The sequence below is a fragment of the Chaetura pelagica genome, unplaced genomic scaffold (assembly GCF_000747805.2).
Source record: "Chaetura pelagica isolate M959 unplaced genomic scaffold, ChaPel_1.0 scaffold81, whole genome shotgun sequence".
In the NCBI taxonomy this organism is placed as follows: Eukaryota; Metazoa; Chordata; class Aves; order Apodiformes; family Apodidae; genus Chaetura; species Chaetura pelagica.
Window position 1 is genome coordinate 62,725 of NW_009951997.1, and position 17,919 is coordinate 80,643.

The 17,919-nt window shown below is 35.8% G+C and overlaps 1 protein-coding gene across 1 annotated transcript in view; it reads right to left on the minus strand.

Moving 5' to 3' along the window:
- Positions 1–8,866: 8,866 nt before the first annotated feature.
- CDH12 (cadherin 12, type 2 (N-cadherin 2)) overlaps positions 8,867–17,919 on the minus strand; it is a 153,163-nt gene continuing 144,110 nt past the window's right edge. The window contains exons 10-11 of the mRNA XM_010002406.1: positions 13,320–13,571; positions 8,867–9,385 (exon numbers count right to left, since the gene is read on the minus strand). Coding sequence (XP_010000708.1) covers positions 8,886–9,385; positions 13,320–13,571 — 752 coding nt within the window. The 3' untranslated portion in view covers positions 8,867–8,885. The remainder of the gene's footprint in view (positions 9,386–13,319; positions 13,572–17,919) is intronic.

Consider the following 17,919-nt stretch of genomic DNA (forward strand, 5'->3'; position numbering starts at 1 on the left):
GAAGATATCTTGATAAAAAGAAAAACCTATGGACACCTCCTCCAAGATCCTGGCACACTACCTTGGCAAGAAAAGTACTCTTCAGAGCACATTTTCAATTTTGAATAAATGAGGCCACACCTTTTAATTGCCAGACCAACATTAAACCATGGCAGTGGTATGTAAGTGTCAGTGAGAAGGCTTCAGATTACTTGTTCTTCCTCACACCTTTGAAGGCTGCACAGGGTATGGCTACAATGGAGTTAGCTTTTCCTCATAGCAACCCTCTGCATTTGTGACTAAAATGGTATCAATAACACACCAATATTTTTACTATTACTGAACTGTCAAGGTTTTATTTTTTCCCAGTATGCCACTCCAGTGAGTAGTAAACCAGGAGCATACGAGACACTGGGAGAGGACACAGGCAGGACAGCTGAGTCCAACTGACCAATGGGATACACCACAGCACATGATGTCATATGGGGCCAGGGTTTTTCTTGGGAGGTAGCCATTGCTTGGAGGACTAGCTGAGCACTGGTGTATTTGTAGGAGATATTTAATCTACCACTTGGTTTGGGTTTTTGTTTTCTTCCTCTCTTCCCCTTTCCTTCACTTAATAAATTGTCTTTAGCTTTGTATCTTGACCTGTAAGATACCTGACTTTTAGTCTTCTTATATGGTCCCCCATTCCCATGGGGGTGGAGAGTGAGCAGATGACTGTGTAGTGCTTAGCTGCTGCCTGGGGCCAACGCACCACAGAGGCTCTGTCATGTGCAGCAAATAAGGTAGATTTCTGAATTCCTGAATATAGAAAAAATAATAAGCATGAAGAATCCTGGTACAGCTCAGAGTGTCCTTAACAAAATGGAGAGGTCAGTCATGGCTCACAACTTTTTGTTTTGTTTTGTTTTATTTAATTCAGCAATGCTTTAGTGCAAATACACATCAGGATCACACATTCTGAATTACACATCAGAAGTGGTGTGCTATTTCTAGGGGCACCATTCTACCCTACAGTCTTTTGCAGACCATTTCAATTGGAAGAATGGTCCCATTTAGCTTTTCCCATGTATTTAAGATTCTTCTGCTGCTTAGTATTTGAAATGGGGGTTTCACTCTGCTTATGACAGCAGTTTTCTAGAGCTATTACCTCGATGAGTTGTCAAATCAATACACTGTTTCATAAAATCTGAACCCTGACAGGGCTGTCTCCTCTCTGTAACCATCAAGAGAGAACTCAAGCACGTCTGTCAACTTGGGCTGCAGAGCACTATCATCCAAATAGGAAACAACTCAGAAAAATCCCTGTACTCAGTGTCTGTCATTGAATATCTCTGGTCAGAAGATAGTTTAATTAAGTTACTTCATTAAATCCAGCAAACCTGAAAAAAGATAAACTGAATTTCTGTTCTTAAATTTCTCCTTTTAAGAATTGCAAAGTAATATCTTGCTGTACTGCATTTGAAACATGTTTCATTTGTTATTGCTAAATATCTTTCTCATAGAATATATTTTTCAAAATTTAGGATTAAGAAATAAAAAGAATAATAATAATAAAGAAATTATAGATTCTTATTTATCTGTACAAAGAAAAGTTAAATACACCTAGCAAAAGAAATAAGACATAACAACTTCAGAGTCCTTCGCCTCCTCTTTGTATCTTCTTTCCTCTGCAGAAAGCAGGTGAGTACTGTAGAGCAATGGGAGAAAAGATACTAAAAGCTTTGATGTGATTACTTTTTCCTTTATTTATAGTCTGATTTCTGCTGAAGTCAGCTTGCAGAATGTTAATTTGTTGTTTGTTCATTCTGAAACATCTTATGTAAACCCAAACTACAATTCTCCACCTTTAATGCTGTGTCATGTATTTTTTGTCAGATGTTTCTGCCATGAAAGTTCAGCTGTAATTAGATATGCAGTAAACCCCATAAGTGGAAGAGTAACGAATGCACAGGGAGATAAATGCCAAACTTCAAAGTAAGTTGAAATGGCTAAGGCAGCTGAGGTTGAAGGCAATGGGAGCATCCTGAATAGTATTGAATGTATTGTCCTGACTACACTAACTACAGAGAGGAAATTAACTCCACAGACAAAATTAAAGATGCAACTATTTACTGCAGGCATGTGACCAGATAATGCAAGACATTCTGTTAAGGCATACTTACTTTTGACCTTTCCTAATACGATTCTGTTTTTTCCCCATACACCTTGATAGCTTCAGAGAAAGAAGGGAATTAATTTATGCTTCTTGAATTACTTGAATTATTCTTGATATACTTCTTGACAAAATTATACATTAGCAAAGCACACATTTGACTAATACATGCCCAATATTCAACATATAAAAACAACAAATTGCCTCATGCATCACAACACAAAGCAGGAGAGAAGTAGACTGCACTCCTGAACACCGGGCTAACACTGGCCACCCAGTCCATTCAGCCAGTCACTACATTCCTCCGTCTGTTTCTTCATGTCTCTCAGGACACAGGGAGGTAACCAGGGTGTATAATCTTTAACTTTCAAATTATCATCTTTGCACAGTAATGAAATATATATATATTTTTTAAATCTAGACTAAGCCATAACTGTGACACCATTACTGAGAGCAATAGATATTAGTGTCCCTGTTAAAGATAGAAAGTGTGTAAGTACTGTATAAAGGTGTTCACAATTGAAGGAAACACAGCAATTAAAATAAATATGATAAAATTATAAAATATGCATGCATATATGCATGGGTTGTGTCATTAAAAAAAGACAACTGGCATTATCCATGCAATTTGGAAAATAAGAATTGGGGGAATGGTGATTGAGTTAGATCAATTAAATTTGCAAGAAAAACATAAAAGGAAAATTAGATTGGTCAAACTGGGGTAGTAACCTTTTCCAGAACTGGCATAAGATGATACTCCAGCAAAATATGTAGGAACAGACCAGATAATGTAACTCCCCTCTAATGCTAATCAAGAACTATTACGGTATTTACTGAGCCAGGTATGATGCCTCTGCATTAACCAACCCACAAAATATTACGTTTTCATGAATATGTCTAGCCTGTTTTTCAACCCTTCTAAACTCTGAGCCTCCATGACTATCTGAGCTACTCATCGTGGAAAGAACCACCTCTATTATTTTTCATTTTCATCCCAAGTCCTGCTAATTTCAAAAGATACCTCTTACTTCTTGTACTAGAAGTAACAATAAATAATTTCTGTCTCTCCAGTCTATCCAGGTTGCTAGTAACTTTATAGATTGCTATCCTATTCTTTCACTTCCAATTTAGATGTCTCTCTAAAACTAGTCATAATTACTATGCATATGTAGTTGGGTCTTGTGTGCCATTGAGTTGACTAGAGGTTAGGAGCCTAAGTATACAAAATGAGTTTTGGGTAAGTCACAGAATAGCTGAGGTTGGAAGACACTTCTGGAAATCATCTAGTCCAACCTCCTTGCTTGCAAAAATGTCAGTTAGAGCAAGTTGCTCAGGGACAAATCTACTTGAATTTTTAGTATCTCTGAGGGTGGATATACCACAACTATTCTGGGCAGCATGATCCAATGCTTGACAGTTCTGACAGCAAATAAGCTTTTTTTCTTACTTTTTGAACAAATTTCTGCACTCCAGTTTGTGCCGGTTTCCTCTTGTCCTGTCCCTTGGGCAACACTGACAAAATTCTGGCTCCATTTTCTTTACTTCCATCCAGGTACCAGGTATTTATACACATCGATAAGATACCCCAGAGCCCCAAGAAGTATTGTAACTGGGACCACAGCAATGAAAGAAGGATAGAAAAAAAAAAAAGGTCTGGAGGCTTTTGTTGCAATCTGAAGTTGAATAAAGGAAGTTTATAAATTAAAAAAAATAGAATATATTTTTAAAAAAGAAAAAAAAACAACAACAACAAAACAAACAAACAAACAAACAAAACACAAACAGGAATTGACCTTAGTTTTGCTCAAAGTAGCAACTGTTTTTTTTTGTGTTCTGACAACTGACCAAGTTCTTCATTTAAGTAAGAAGTAAAAAAGGAATGAGGTTATTATAGATTTGCCATTAAGAGAAGGTGGTACAGGGGTGTAATATATATATATTGATTTTCACTCACACTTAAATGTCACCTCAATAAGGTTATTATTAGAAGTCATATAATTATTTGTTTTCATGAAGGTTTGTAAAGCTAAAAATATTTCTATACACAGAAGATTGGAATGTTTGTGCTAATAATAGTAATAAAACTAATCAAATAACTGCAAAGAATTTATAAAAAAATCCCAGCAAGTTAAAATGTGTAATTAGTGTAATATGAAATGCCTATAATACAGTGCATTATTAGATTGGTTATTTCATAGCAGCACAGTCTCCTGAAGTCTTTCAGAACAATAATGGAGGTAAATCTAAAATTAATATAGCATCTGCAGAACTGCATTTTTTATTTATGTGAAGGATAGGTTGTGTTTATGTGGATATGCACATGTTATTCTTAAGGCAAGAATATTTTCCAGGTAGTCTCTAGAATAATATCATCAGTAATCTGTTGAGTCATCTATTGGTCTTTGCTCCATAATGAACTCTGCTTCCATTATCTACAGTAAATCCTGTGGCTTTATTTAGAACAGCAAAAATTTAGAGCAATTTTAAAAAAATAAGTAAAAATTATAAAATATAAAATATTCAAACATATCTTCATGCAAGAGTCATCAGCTACTGTCATTACTTTCCAAATTCTTGCTAAGTGGTAGCATTTTCACCTTTCTTGGGAGGGCAGGGAACACTTTTTCCTTCTTCCCTGAAATTTCTTTTAAATGTTCTGTTAAAAACTGGCCTTCAGTTCTCTATGTCCACATATAAGCTTATCAGCTAGATTTCTGTAGATACTTCCGTTCTTACCTGAATACTTTATATTTAGAGTTTTATTTCAGCTCCTCTAGTACATGTTATAACTATTTAACTTAAAACATGCATTTATTTATACCAGTGAATTTTCTCAATGCCTTCATGTGCAGAGGGCATTTTACAGAATGTTTTGTGATATACAGAGGGGGCACTGTTAAGACATTTAAGATTATGCTAGATGTTTGTGCATCAGTATCTTACTTTTGGAAATGTCAACAAAAGTATTTCTCTCAATTCTATACCTTCTGTGGTTTTAAGCATTCACTTAGCAGGTTTATGGATCTTTCCACAGTTGGGAGAAAAAGACATCCATTTTAACATCTTGATTGTGCAAGTGTTTGTAGACATAGTGCTTAAAAATTTCTGTAGTTATATGATACAATTTACAAATGCACTGAGGCTCCCTAATCCTGTTGTCTTCATGTCATCCGAGATGCCTTGACATGTTTTAAACCTTGTAAATTTCCTGTTTGTCTAATGAACTTTTTAAAAATAAGGTGTTAAAAACTTGACGAGGGTCTTTCAGAAAGCCAGTGAGAGAACATGGAGTAAAAAACAAAATTCCTGGGTCCAAGGTTACACATAATTAAAAGTAATATTTTTCTTTCGTTTTATAAACTTGATTACAAAAATTACCCCTGGTAAGTTTTCCTGGTTTGAGCCAATATGAAGCCAATTTTCCTTTTACTGACTTTTTTTTTCCTTCAGTAAGCTTTCTTTTAACTAGCAACACTCTGTTCTAGCTAGAGCCGATAAGACACTAGAATGTTTTTCTAACTGCTGGGGCTTCAAGGTTGCACCTTCACTCTGCTGGTTCAGACACTACAGGGAGATCTATGACCCCACACCCCCGTAGGAGGCCGAGTTAGACAGGCAGCGAAATTGGCAAGAGATATTCCATTCCATATGTCTACGTAAGGTCAGGGGAAGGTCAGAGATCACAGAAGACAACTTCCTTCCTGCTTCTTCTTCCCTTCTCTTCCATCCATGGCCGGCGTCCAGGGAGGACTCTGTCCATCCATCACCGTTGACCCTTACGCTCGAGCTCTCTTGACCCTCATCACTCTGTGCTTTCTCCAGCACCAGCTCCAGGATTCCTCGGGACTGTTCCCTGCTCAGGGGAGTGCTGTGGGAGTTGCTGGGGATGGGGGGAGTCTAGAGGCTTTTGCTCATACCTGAACATATTTGTATATAATTGTATATATTTCCTTTTATCATTAGTGTTTAATTCAAGCTGTGTAGTTTAGTTTTCAATCCAGCCAAGTCTCTCTCTTTTTCTCTCTCTCCTTCCCTACCTGGGTGGGAGGGGGAGGGGATGGAGAGCATTGTTTTCTGACCTGAGTCAAACGCTGTTTATAAAAATTACCCCTGCTAAGTTTAAACTGTTTGATCACTCTTTAAAAAAACAGTTCTTAAAAAATATTAATTATAGTTTTATAAGACAATTGCATAAGTCATTACATACCAACTTATTTTTTAAATCTTTCTGGAGGTTTATTGATTATGTGATAGAAACATCTCTGTTACAAACTTCTTAAATGTAAAAAATATGCATTTGATATTCAATTTGGTATTAATTTAACATAAAACTACTTACTCTCAAATATGCATTATGTGTAGCAGCATGTTTAAAACCACATTTTGTGTCTACCCATTTCAGAAGTGAGGCAAGACATCTACGCAGACTGTCCTGCATAGAGAAAATGCCAACCTATTCAAGAAACCTAACATTCACCCAGTATCCACGACAAATACAATTTTGCCAGAAGCAAGAATTCCAATGTGATGTTAAAAAATCAAACACTGCTCTCACTTCACTTATGTTGACTTTACTAGTGAAATACATGTAAAGGAGTAATAGAATTACCAAGAGCAGAGTTTGGCTACAAGATTGCACATCTGTAAATGTATAAGATGCTTATTTTAGCTGTGGCAGCAGGGTAGAAAACATATGCTACATGAGGAAGCATTGTTAAGTACCCCACAAGTGCAAATTTTGTATGAATCAATCTGTGTTGTAAATAGTATCAAATACTTTTAAATTAAGAGCTGTTTTAGACCCACTCTGCAATATAAAGTTGCCTTTGCTAGGGTGCCAAGATGTGGGAAAATTAACATTACCTTCCACACAAAAATTGCTATGCTGTCAAATGGGTCTCACCACTCCATTTGCTTCCTTGTCCTGTGAGAAAAGAACTTTTGTTGGTTTAGTTTGTCTTTCAGGGAACAGAGAATACCTTTGCTGATAATGAAAAAACACACAAACCTTTCTTGTTGCCATATGCTGTGTTTCTTCCGCAGCACTCTGCTGGTAGCAGCCATGCCAATCATGCTTCTAATGTAACCCTGTCCAGTTGTACCAAATCATCCAAAACTTATTTCAACTGCACACCTTTTAAAGTCTCATTGGGGATTAATGTGTACAACTTTTACATACCTTTACATATTCCCAAGAGAGTAAAGGGAACTTTGTGTATGTTAATATCAGACTTGTGAGCTAACTATACCTGATAGTTATTAATTCTTCAGTGGTACAAAAACTAAGCAGTAGACCTGAGGAGAATAAAAGGCTTCTTTCTGATTAATGAAAAATATGACCTTGCCAGTGTCATTTATCACGAGTAGAACCAAAGCAGATTGCATAGCACTGCAGATTTTGGAAGGGTAATATAAAGATATATGCGCTTTGGGGGCCATAAACCATTGTCTTACAAAATGCCTATGCCTTAAATAATCAGAAGAAGTCAGATGAAATAGTTTCATGAGAGATCTCCCATGGCATAACATTTTGCATATATCTGTACTTCAGTTACTTGCACAGCTACATGCATGCATGGGTATGTATATAAAGTGTGGACAAACATACTGTTTTATTGTTTTGTTCTGAGTCTGTTAATATTTTGACAAGAGAAAAATTATTCAGGTTAAAATTATGAAGGTTTTCTAAAATATTTGATGTGGGTCTGGCAGTGAAATATATGCTGAACTGCAGCAGATGAAATATAACTGTAATATATGTGGCTGTAGTACTTAGAAAGTAGAAAACTAATTGCAAAGAAAATTGATATGAAGTTCTTTACATAGACTTTTTAGTGACATTTACAAGGGAAATAAATGTCTTTGTCTTGATATTAAAATTCAATAATACTTAAGAAAAAAACACTCTCCACTTTATGTTGTTGTAATGGTCTCATTTTAAAAGAAAAGGGGGACTCAAGTGAAATTTCCTTCACATAAAGGAACAGCTGCTTTCATCTTTTTATTATTTTGAAAAAATGCAATACCTGCACAAACATTTTAAATCATTTGATGTATGCTTAGAACTTTTTGTTTTAAGTTTGGGTTTTACATCTTAAGAGTGAGCAGTAAGTAGCATTTTCAATTTAAATTTTCAGTGAAATTTTGGAAGAAGAAATATGAAGTCTTGACATACTGTTTTCTTCTTTTAAAAAAACCAAACATAGCCCCCGAACACAATGTACACCCTCCCTTAGTTTTAGTCATTAGATATACTCCTGGAAGTAATCTCCATTCTTGTTCTAAAAGAAGTCAGCATGTTGCTATTGCTTCTTATCTTGAAGTTCTTGTCCAATTTACTATCCAGTTTTGTAACACCATCACAGCAGACTCTTTACCACTTAAATGATAAAAGTTTCAATAGGCACTTTAGTGGAATTACGAAAAAGCTACCACTCTTCCACCATGATGCCAGAAAACTATCTTCTTTCTAAGTCAGGTCAGTAAACTGTACCTTGTAGGCCTGAGTTTGTCTCAGTGTAATTCCAGAGTAACAAAATAACAACAACAAAAAACTGTGTATATTACAGGATTTATCTTTCCTTCGCAGGTCAAAACAAAACTGACAGTATGATAAATGTAGTAAATTGCTGGAAACCATTGCAGTCTTTTATAATCAAAGGAATCCTGTCTTATTATAAAGCTTAGGTTTATCTTTTAAATTTGTTGTTGATTTACTTTTTGTTTTATTTCACTGTTGCAGTTTTACTTAAGTGACTTTGTCAGGGTTATAACTTTCTTCTTCTCCAAACATGTCTGCCAAGATCTTAAAGCGAGGTCCCCAGTCACTCAGATAGTCATAATCCTGGTCTGCCTCTGTAGTTATGGAGTCTATAGAGCTCAGAGACTCTGCCACAGATCCATTTCCTTCATAAGCGTAGGTTGCCAAGGAGTCATAAGGGGGGGCAGTTGGATCTACATCATTTTCCTGCAACCTTTGGTTAATGAAATCTCTTATGTCTGTGTTGTCTTCTACTGGTGGTCTCTGACGTGGAAAACGCAAGGTTTCTGGTTTTATGTCCCTACGCATTTTGTTATCTTCAATCACCTTGGGATTCCTCAGGGCTCCTATGTCAAAAGCCTGGGTGTCCTCTTCTCCACCTCCTTCATCATCATAATGGATAACATTATCTCTGATGTCTTCTTTAGAGGTCATCAGGGTGTCCTTTTTCTTCTGCCTCCGTAGTGCTACATACAGTACCACAATGACTGTAATGAGAAAAAAATGAATTTAAGTCATGCACAGAAATAATTTGCTAGTCTAATGATGTATCATTATATCTTCCTTTGAAAGTTGCAAGCAATCAAAGGGACTTTTTTTTTTTTTCATAGAAGATGTGCTCCTACTATTCTTTTTAAAATAGCATTGCTCTAGCCAATGAAAAAATATTTTTTTCTTCGATGTATGAGTCTAGCTCTTCAGTGCTTGTTGTGCTGCTGAAGGAAGTGACAAATAATTTTCCTGCTGTCCTGCTTTACAAACAGACAGGACTGCAGCTTTTTAGTTCAGGGAGACAGAGAGATGTTTTGTTTGTTTTGGTTTTTTTTTAATATGTCTTCCATAGCAAAGTAAAGAAAAATTCCAAAAATTCCACATGGCAGAGGAAAAAAACCCACAATATCAGAGAAAAAAAAAATATAAAAAAATCTTTCTTCATTGTTTTATACAGCACACTTAGGCCTCACCAGGGATCTGCTTTTAAAAAAAATAAAATCGCATGTTATATGGTTTTAGAGAGAAAAGGTGTCCAGGAGAGCTGGTGGATTTTCAAGTATTACCTCCTCCAAGGTCAACTGTGGTCCTGATTAGCAGGAAATAAGCAAAGGCAGCAGGGGGCCTGCATGAACAAATAAGGAGCTTCTGAGTAAGCTCACACATAAAAAAAGATGCATATGAGAGGTGAAAACAGAGACAGGTGAGCCAGGAGGAGTATACACTGACTGAACATGCAAGGATGTGGTTAAGAAAGTCAAAGCTCATCTGTTGTTGAATCTCATGAAGGACATGAATAGCAACAAGAAGGGCTTGAACAAGTACAACAGCAGCAAAAGAAAAAGTAGGAAAAATATGGGCCCACTGCTGAATGGAGCAGGAAACCTTTTCAAAAAGGACACAGAAAAAGCCAACCTACTAAATGGCTTCTTTGCCTCTGTCTTCATTGGTAAAGCTCTCCTTCAGATCCCTGAGACCACAGGGAAAGACTTATCATTAGTGAAAGAGGTTCAGGTTAGGCAACACCTTAACAAACTGGATGCACACAGGGACATAGGAGCTGATGGGCTGAAAACATGTTTGTTGAAGGAAATGACTGCTGATGCGCTTGGGAGTTCTGGGCCTGGTTCTGGGCTCCTGGATACAAGACAGACATGGACCTCCTGGAGTAAGTCCAGTGCAGAGTAACAGAGCTGATTAAGGGATTAGATCATCTGCCAAATAAGGAGAGGCTGAGAGAATTGGGACTGTTCAGCCTGGACAAGTCAAGTCTCAGGGCAATCTTATCAATGTGTATAAATACCTACTGGATGGAAGAAGATGGAGCTAGAATTTTTGCAGTGATGCCCAGTGACAGGACAAGAGGAAATGGACACAAATTGGAATGCAGAAAATACCTTCTTTACTGTCAGAATGGTCAAGCATTGGATCATGTTGACCAGAGAAGTTGTGGTGTATTCATCCTCAGAGATATTAAAAACACAAGTGGATTTTTCCCTAAGTAACCTGCTCTAACTTACAGCAGGGTCAGTTAGACTAGGTGATCTTCAGAGTTGCCTTCCAGCTGTGATTTTGTTATTCTATATAATAAAAAATGATGCAAATGGGTTTTATTCCAAATGGCAACTCAATAGCAATCAATAGTTTGTCTTTGAAGATACATTTCATTGGTTGCAAAATCTACTTGTAATAAACTGGCATTTTTTCTGTTTTTAATTCACTAACTGCCTTTGGTAGAAATGACAGTGTTCTAAGTACTGTTGTTGAAGTAACACCATAATAAATACAGGAATTGTAATGATTATAAATTAATGGTCAGACTTGTGTGGCCTAAAATAACTCCCAATTTGGGTAATATGTTGCTTATCTTTTCTAGTAGAAATTAGAACAACTTCAACTACAGTTTTAATGACCATGTGTCAGACAAGGTACACAGCAAAGAATGAAAATCCAAAAGCAGTTTTTAAATTGATCAATAGAATAGTAAGGAGAGTCTATATATAAAATAAATGCCATTCTCTTAGGTTACACATAGCACTGGAGATCTCATTCTTTATGTATTAGTTTTTCTGGGTATTATTTCTAGGCTGATTGGAGTTCAGGGAATTATTAAATGACCAAAACCACTTTTCCAAATAAAATCTCAGGAATTCAGTAATTCAGTCTGGTGTTCTATGCAAAGCAGGAATTAAAATATCTTCATTAGTTTTGTATATGCCAAGAGCATCAATCAGCACAAGATCTGGTAAGGAGTTCTTTGATATAATTATTTTTTTATTTTAAAATAAAAATTATTTATTTCAACAAGCCAGTAGAGAAATAAATACAAAGTTCTGTTGAGGGTTTCAATTACCATCTAGCAAATTCTTGGGAAATCCAACCCTGTGATATTACTGCTTCCCCAGATACTCTGCTGTTGTAAATGATGTCTGGTAAAAGCACCAGGCTATCTGTCACATAGTTCATACTGTCCAGATTTCTGGACACAAAGGTAGAAACTTGAAAGGCTTTGCTACAGAAATGTGTTTAAGACCCCTAGGGACTGCAACAGAGTGTAACTGCTCTGGAACAGAGAGCTCAGATATCCTGGGATTCCTGACTTAAGACAAAGCTCTAATTGACATCCCTTCATGTGAAAGTAAGTTGGTGTTGTCTTTTTTTTTTTTTCATAATGGATTTTATTTGATGCTGTGGCTCACCCCCAGCTCCTTTTATCTAGGAAAACCCTAAAAGTAAAAAAGTAGTCCTAAGGAGCTGTGGCAAAACAGACAGCATTAATCTTTCTTCCAAAAAACTATCCTAGTGTTGGGTTGTTTTTATTGGTTTTAATATTGCTTGTTTGTGTTTTTTTGTTTTATGGTTTTGGTTTTGTTTGTTGAGTTTTTTACAGGCTGTTTGGAATGGGTGTATTTGTTACTAATTCCTACTCTATGGGAAGTGTGACTGTTTGTCATTCTCATTTGCAATATTTTTCTCACAACAAAATTTTTTTACACAAAACAGAAATTCTGACTTTTACCCACTGCTACCAAGAAGCTATTTATATAACCCTGAGCCTTTGCTAATTTACTTAAGTGGTAAATACCGTATTATCCATATGCAAAGAGATATCCACATGTCACATTCTGTGTCTACAGCTATTTTTGCCTATGCATTATTCCTACATAAGGAAGAGAGTGAGATCAAAGAAGCTCACTAGTATCAAGAAGAGATAGAGTAGCTTCTGTAAGAATCAGCCTGTTTTCTGCAGCCCACATTGTGCTTGTGTAAACTACAAAGTTTATTTTATTTTGTTAACAGTTCATGAAGGCTATATAATAAGTAGTATGGATATGAGAATCGACTGCTTTGGGCATGCTGTAAATAAGGCAATATTTAAATATACTGTAGATCAAATGATGATGCCACATTACGGAATCCACACCTACCTGAAATTAAAGTCTTTCTATAAAGTTTTGCATGGATCTGACCAGCCACAGTCCACATTACTATTATTTTCTCCCCTCTCATTTCTTTGTTCTCCTTTTGCTCAAGTTGGCATGAGAAATAAAATATAGGCCCTTACTAAGTCCTTACTCATGTTACTCTCAGTAGGACTTGTCGACCTTAGCAATAATTTAAAAATATTAATTCTTCAAGAAAAGTATTTAAACAAAACTGTTTCAGAGAAAAAAACTGTAGTTTGAATTCCACTGAAAGCTGGTTCTCTTAATGAAATGAGAAATGTGTAGGCGTTGGCAGATTGATGGTCATGGCCAATGCTTTGGGATGCTTTTCCAAAAATGCAGAAGGATTTCTGGAAGTTCTCATAAACTGCTACATATTTTTAATGGCTTTTGTTAAACAACAGATTAAGCTAATAGCAACACAAATTAATCCACAGGTGAATAATCAGACAAATGCACTTCAAGTGTTTTAATGAGAACTAACCTAGCAGTATTACAATGCACAACAAGATTGCAATCAGTGCTCCTGTACTGAGGCCTACTGGTAGGAAGATTGCTTCCACGTTGCAGGACAGGATGGTGCCATCAGAATCACATCTGCAAACACGGATAGTCACTGTGTTTGTGCTGCTCTGGACAGGGTAACTGCTGTCTTCTATTACTACTGGAAGAAAGTAGAGCTCTTGCTGCCTTCTGCTGTAACCGTTTCTCCTGGTTTCAATCCCAGCTGTGTTGTCTGTAAAACAAGGCACAGTCATTACAGGATTTTTATTGTATACTTTAATTCTACACTGTTGTAGTTTGTATCACCTTTAGCAACATGCAGCTGTTCTGGTTTTGAAACTCAGTGAATGACATGGTTTATGTAATTGCCTTTTTTATCATTACAGAAGGTATTGCATGCTGATTGCTACAGCTATTTTTTGCAGAGTATTAAATAATATTCAATATCTTGTAAAATTGTTAGCTTGACAGCTACAATTTCATATAAGTTATAAATAATAACTTGGAAAAGCATGACAGTTATTAGGAAGGCTTTTCTGGGTTCCTTTTCTCTTTATTTCCTTATATTCCAAGCCTGTCGTCCCACGGACTTTAATTGCACGTAGATTGAGAATCAAGTCTTTATTAATTCATTTCCCTTTAAAGCTGAAAGTAATATACCTAAAAAAATTAATGCAAAACCCCTTCAAATTTCCTGCTCAATTAAAAACAAGTATATAAATGAACCAAGTAGTTTTTAATCACTACCTTTTCCATGAGTTAGTCATGAACGTGTTCAGAACACCTAGAAGTTACGTTTTGTTATTTTTTCCTATCAGAGATTCAGTTACGATTGCTTCTCTTAAATCAAACAGAATAGCAAGGGAATCATGTGTAGATTAGAATAATTACATTGAAAGCAAAACCAAAATGGAATTAGCAGGGAGTTAGTTAGCTGACAGTTCTGCAGCAGTCATCCTTTTGCCATCTCACCCATGTGCTTTACTGTATCTTTAGAAGAGGTCACTTGCTGTCCATATAATGACTTTCATCCCTTCTTGGAGTAGAAGGATTAAGGGCTCTGAATGCAATACTCAAATACTTGTGTGCAATTCCTAAGGACAATAAGAAGGAACTCTAAATACCCAACATCAGATATATTATGATCAAACAGCACTGAGAAAGCACATGACTGACAAATTGTATATATACTAAGTCCCCTTTTCATCAAAATCACAGGGACATGTCCAGTTTGGTGACATTTGACTTTGAAAAAAAAAAAGTTTCAAAAAATATTTGAATCTAACTTCCATATTCAGGTTGTTCTTCCTGTGATTAATCATCTTCACTGTAGAGTTTTTAGATCAAACTTGAAGTCAGCCAGCTTAATCTTATTTTATTATTATTTCTATTTCTATTAATACAATTATTTCTGTCTTTTTTCCCCCCTCTGATTGCAATGTTCAAGATCACTTTAGTACATGTTGCAATGCAACCAAATGACTTTCCATTCACCTTTAATCAAAATCAAACAGACTTTGAACAACTTTTATTGCTCTTCTCTGACCCCTTTCAGTTGTTCAAGCTCTTTTTGAAAATACTGACACAGGCATGCATTCAGACTCTTCACAGAGCAGCCTGGAGCTGCCGTTTGAAGCTGAGACATCTTCAGGTTCTTTAGACTTTTGGCTAGTTTCAGAATGTGCATGTCATCTGAAAAGAAGGAAAATTATCTCTCTTGAGCAAGAGTGTGCTCAGCTAAGAACCACCCTTCTAGGGAGCAGAGTGAGGCCAGCAAAGTAGAAAGAAGGTGGACAGTTCAGGTGGAAGGCCTCCAGCTCTGCTAGGGCCTCTCACTTCTACTCACAGCTGGTGGATTGGGCTCAGCACTGCTGAAGGCATAGTTTAGAAACATAGCATTTCCGTGTGTTTATATTTAGAGGGGCTCCAAATGGCAACCTTTAGCTTCTCTCTTGCTTCCATCTTCATTGTTATATTCTGAGGAGGTACAGAACCTGGAAAAGTTTATACTCTTGAGTGTACTACAACCATATTACACTGCTGTAATATCACACCACTTATGATTTTTAGCTGTATAGAATAGCACTGGTTATTTGGCTTCTTGATGTCTTAAAAATGTTAAATAACACCCTTACTTGTAAAAGTGTTAATTATAACACAGTGATGATATGGCTTCCTCAGAAAAAATCAAAATTCCTTTTACCGGTTACCTGCTTGGTACTTAAATTGTTACTAACATTGAGTGCTAACTCAAAAGATAATCATATTTATGTTATTAAAGGGTTTCTGTAGTGACAATAAGGTTGTTTTATTATACCTCTAAATGGTGCATAGAACAGACATTCAACCTTTTTGGAAAAAGGCAGAAGATACTGAAAACACTGTACAGATTTTCTGTTTGGTCAGATTTTTCAAATAGCTCTGTAATAACATAAAAAAAAATAAAAAAAACCCAAAACCAACACAAAACCAAAACCAAAAAAAACCACCACTTTTTAAGGTTGGAAGATACTCCACAAACCTTTTCTTTCTGTATTCCTTATGCTTCAATAAACTCTGTACTTCCTTTTTTCTTTTTAGTAAATAGCAAGAAATGCTTTTAAGAGTGTGTGTATAGGTATGTATACACACAAACTTTTATGTATGACAATTTGTGGGTCTCTGTGGTTTCTAATTCCATATTTTATGGGAATATTGTCTTAGTTTTTATTCAGTAGAGAAAGTTCGTTAACAGACTACCAAGATCCAAAGTAATCTTGGCGTCAACATTACTGGTTTAAAAGGGGAAATTAATTTTCTAATAATAGTTGAGCAATTTCCTTATCAAACATATCCTAAGCACATGTCACAAAAGCTGTAAATGAGAAAGGTCATTAAGTTTAATTACTGTATAGTTTTTTTTTAAGTTTAAAGACTCTTTTGAGGAATTAAATATGTCAGAATGACTTACAAAGGACTGGAAGACATATTTAAAACAATAATTTGCAATTATTTGAAAAAAAAAATATTGTTGATATTAAAGGATATTTTAATAAATGGACATAAAGAAAGAGATTAAAGCTGATACTTTAAAGAAATATTGACCAAAAGAGCAAAGGTATTTAGAAATACACAGTATTGGTGCTATAAGACTACGTAATTACAAAGGTACTATCCATATGGCCTTCAAATATGTTGAAAAACAATAATGAATATAATTTAAAAAAACACAAAACAAGAACCCCAAGTTATTATATACTTTTTATTAAGCTTAATACTTATAACCTACATATTTAAATAAGCAAAGAAATGTTACTGAATTAACTTTATTAGATGCCATTAGGTATTCTTTCTTTGCAGAGTAATGTAAACTGTTTTTTATGGAAACATTATATTACCGTCCTTTAAAGACCACCTGATAGTTGATAAGTTTATTGTTAAAGTGGTTTTCCTATTTGACTAAAATAATTAGTGGTGAAAATTTACTACATTTTATTATGATGTCTTAGCTGTTCAACAGAATGCTTGAAGATATTTACCTTAGGAAAAAAGATCAATGTTTTCATCTTGGCTTGTTCTTTGCAATTTATAAAAAAAAATTCAATTGAAAAAGAAAAAAAAAAAAAAGTAAAAGAATATTTTGGGATGTTATACTGCATCGACACTGTCTACATTTTTAAACTAATTGTTCTGCAGAACTATGCATCCTCCACAAGCACAAAAGCTAGATACTTTGAAAACAGCAAAGTAATAGTATTTAAACAAGGCAACAATAGTGCTTTGTTTATAAAGGTTTACCTGTGTCCTGGTTTGAGCCAGGACAGAACCAATTTTCTGTCTAGTAATTTTACTTTTTAGTTAAGTCCCTTATAAGTAACTGCACTTGCTGAAATTGACAGTATGTTCTCCAGTCAGTGTCTACTTCTAGGACTGATAATATTCAATGTTTATAGTTACTGCTGGAGAACAGTATGCAGAAGCAAGGCCACTGCTTGTGCTCTGGAAAAAAAATGGGGAGGAAGGGGTCACACTTACAAAACCTCCTATGGAGAGGAGCTGTCGAGACAGATGATCAAAACTGACCAAATTAAGTATCTCATCCTATACGTGTCATACTTGGTATAAATCTGAGGGATCAAGGGTCAAGATCGCTTCATCCATGACTGGTGTCCTGAAAGGACTCTGTGCATTTCCCAGCCTTTGAACCCAATCCATGTGTTCCTGAATTCATGCGTTCCAGCATCCAGCTGCAATCTGCTACTGATTCCAGAAGCCCAGTCCAAGACTTTCCCTGGTCTGCCCTGCAGCCTTAGTGGTGAAACTTAAATAATTATTCATTATTTATGAAAATAATTACATTAATTTATCTTTCCATCTTTACTGTTTCATTAAAGCTGTGTAGTTTAGTTTCCAACCTGTAACCCTCTCTCCCTTATTCTCTTTCCTCTCCCTTTCTGGGAAAGGAGAGGGGTTAATAGAGAGCATCTGTCATTTGCTTAAGTGCTGGCCCTCCATTAGACCATGACTACATGCATTGGCATATCAGTTATTCCTGAGACATTGAATGATGAAAGGGAGAAAGTAAAACAGGTAGCAGTGTT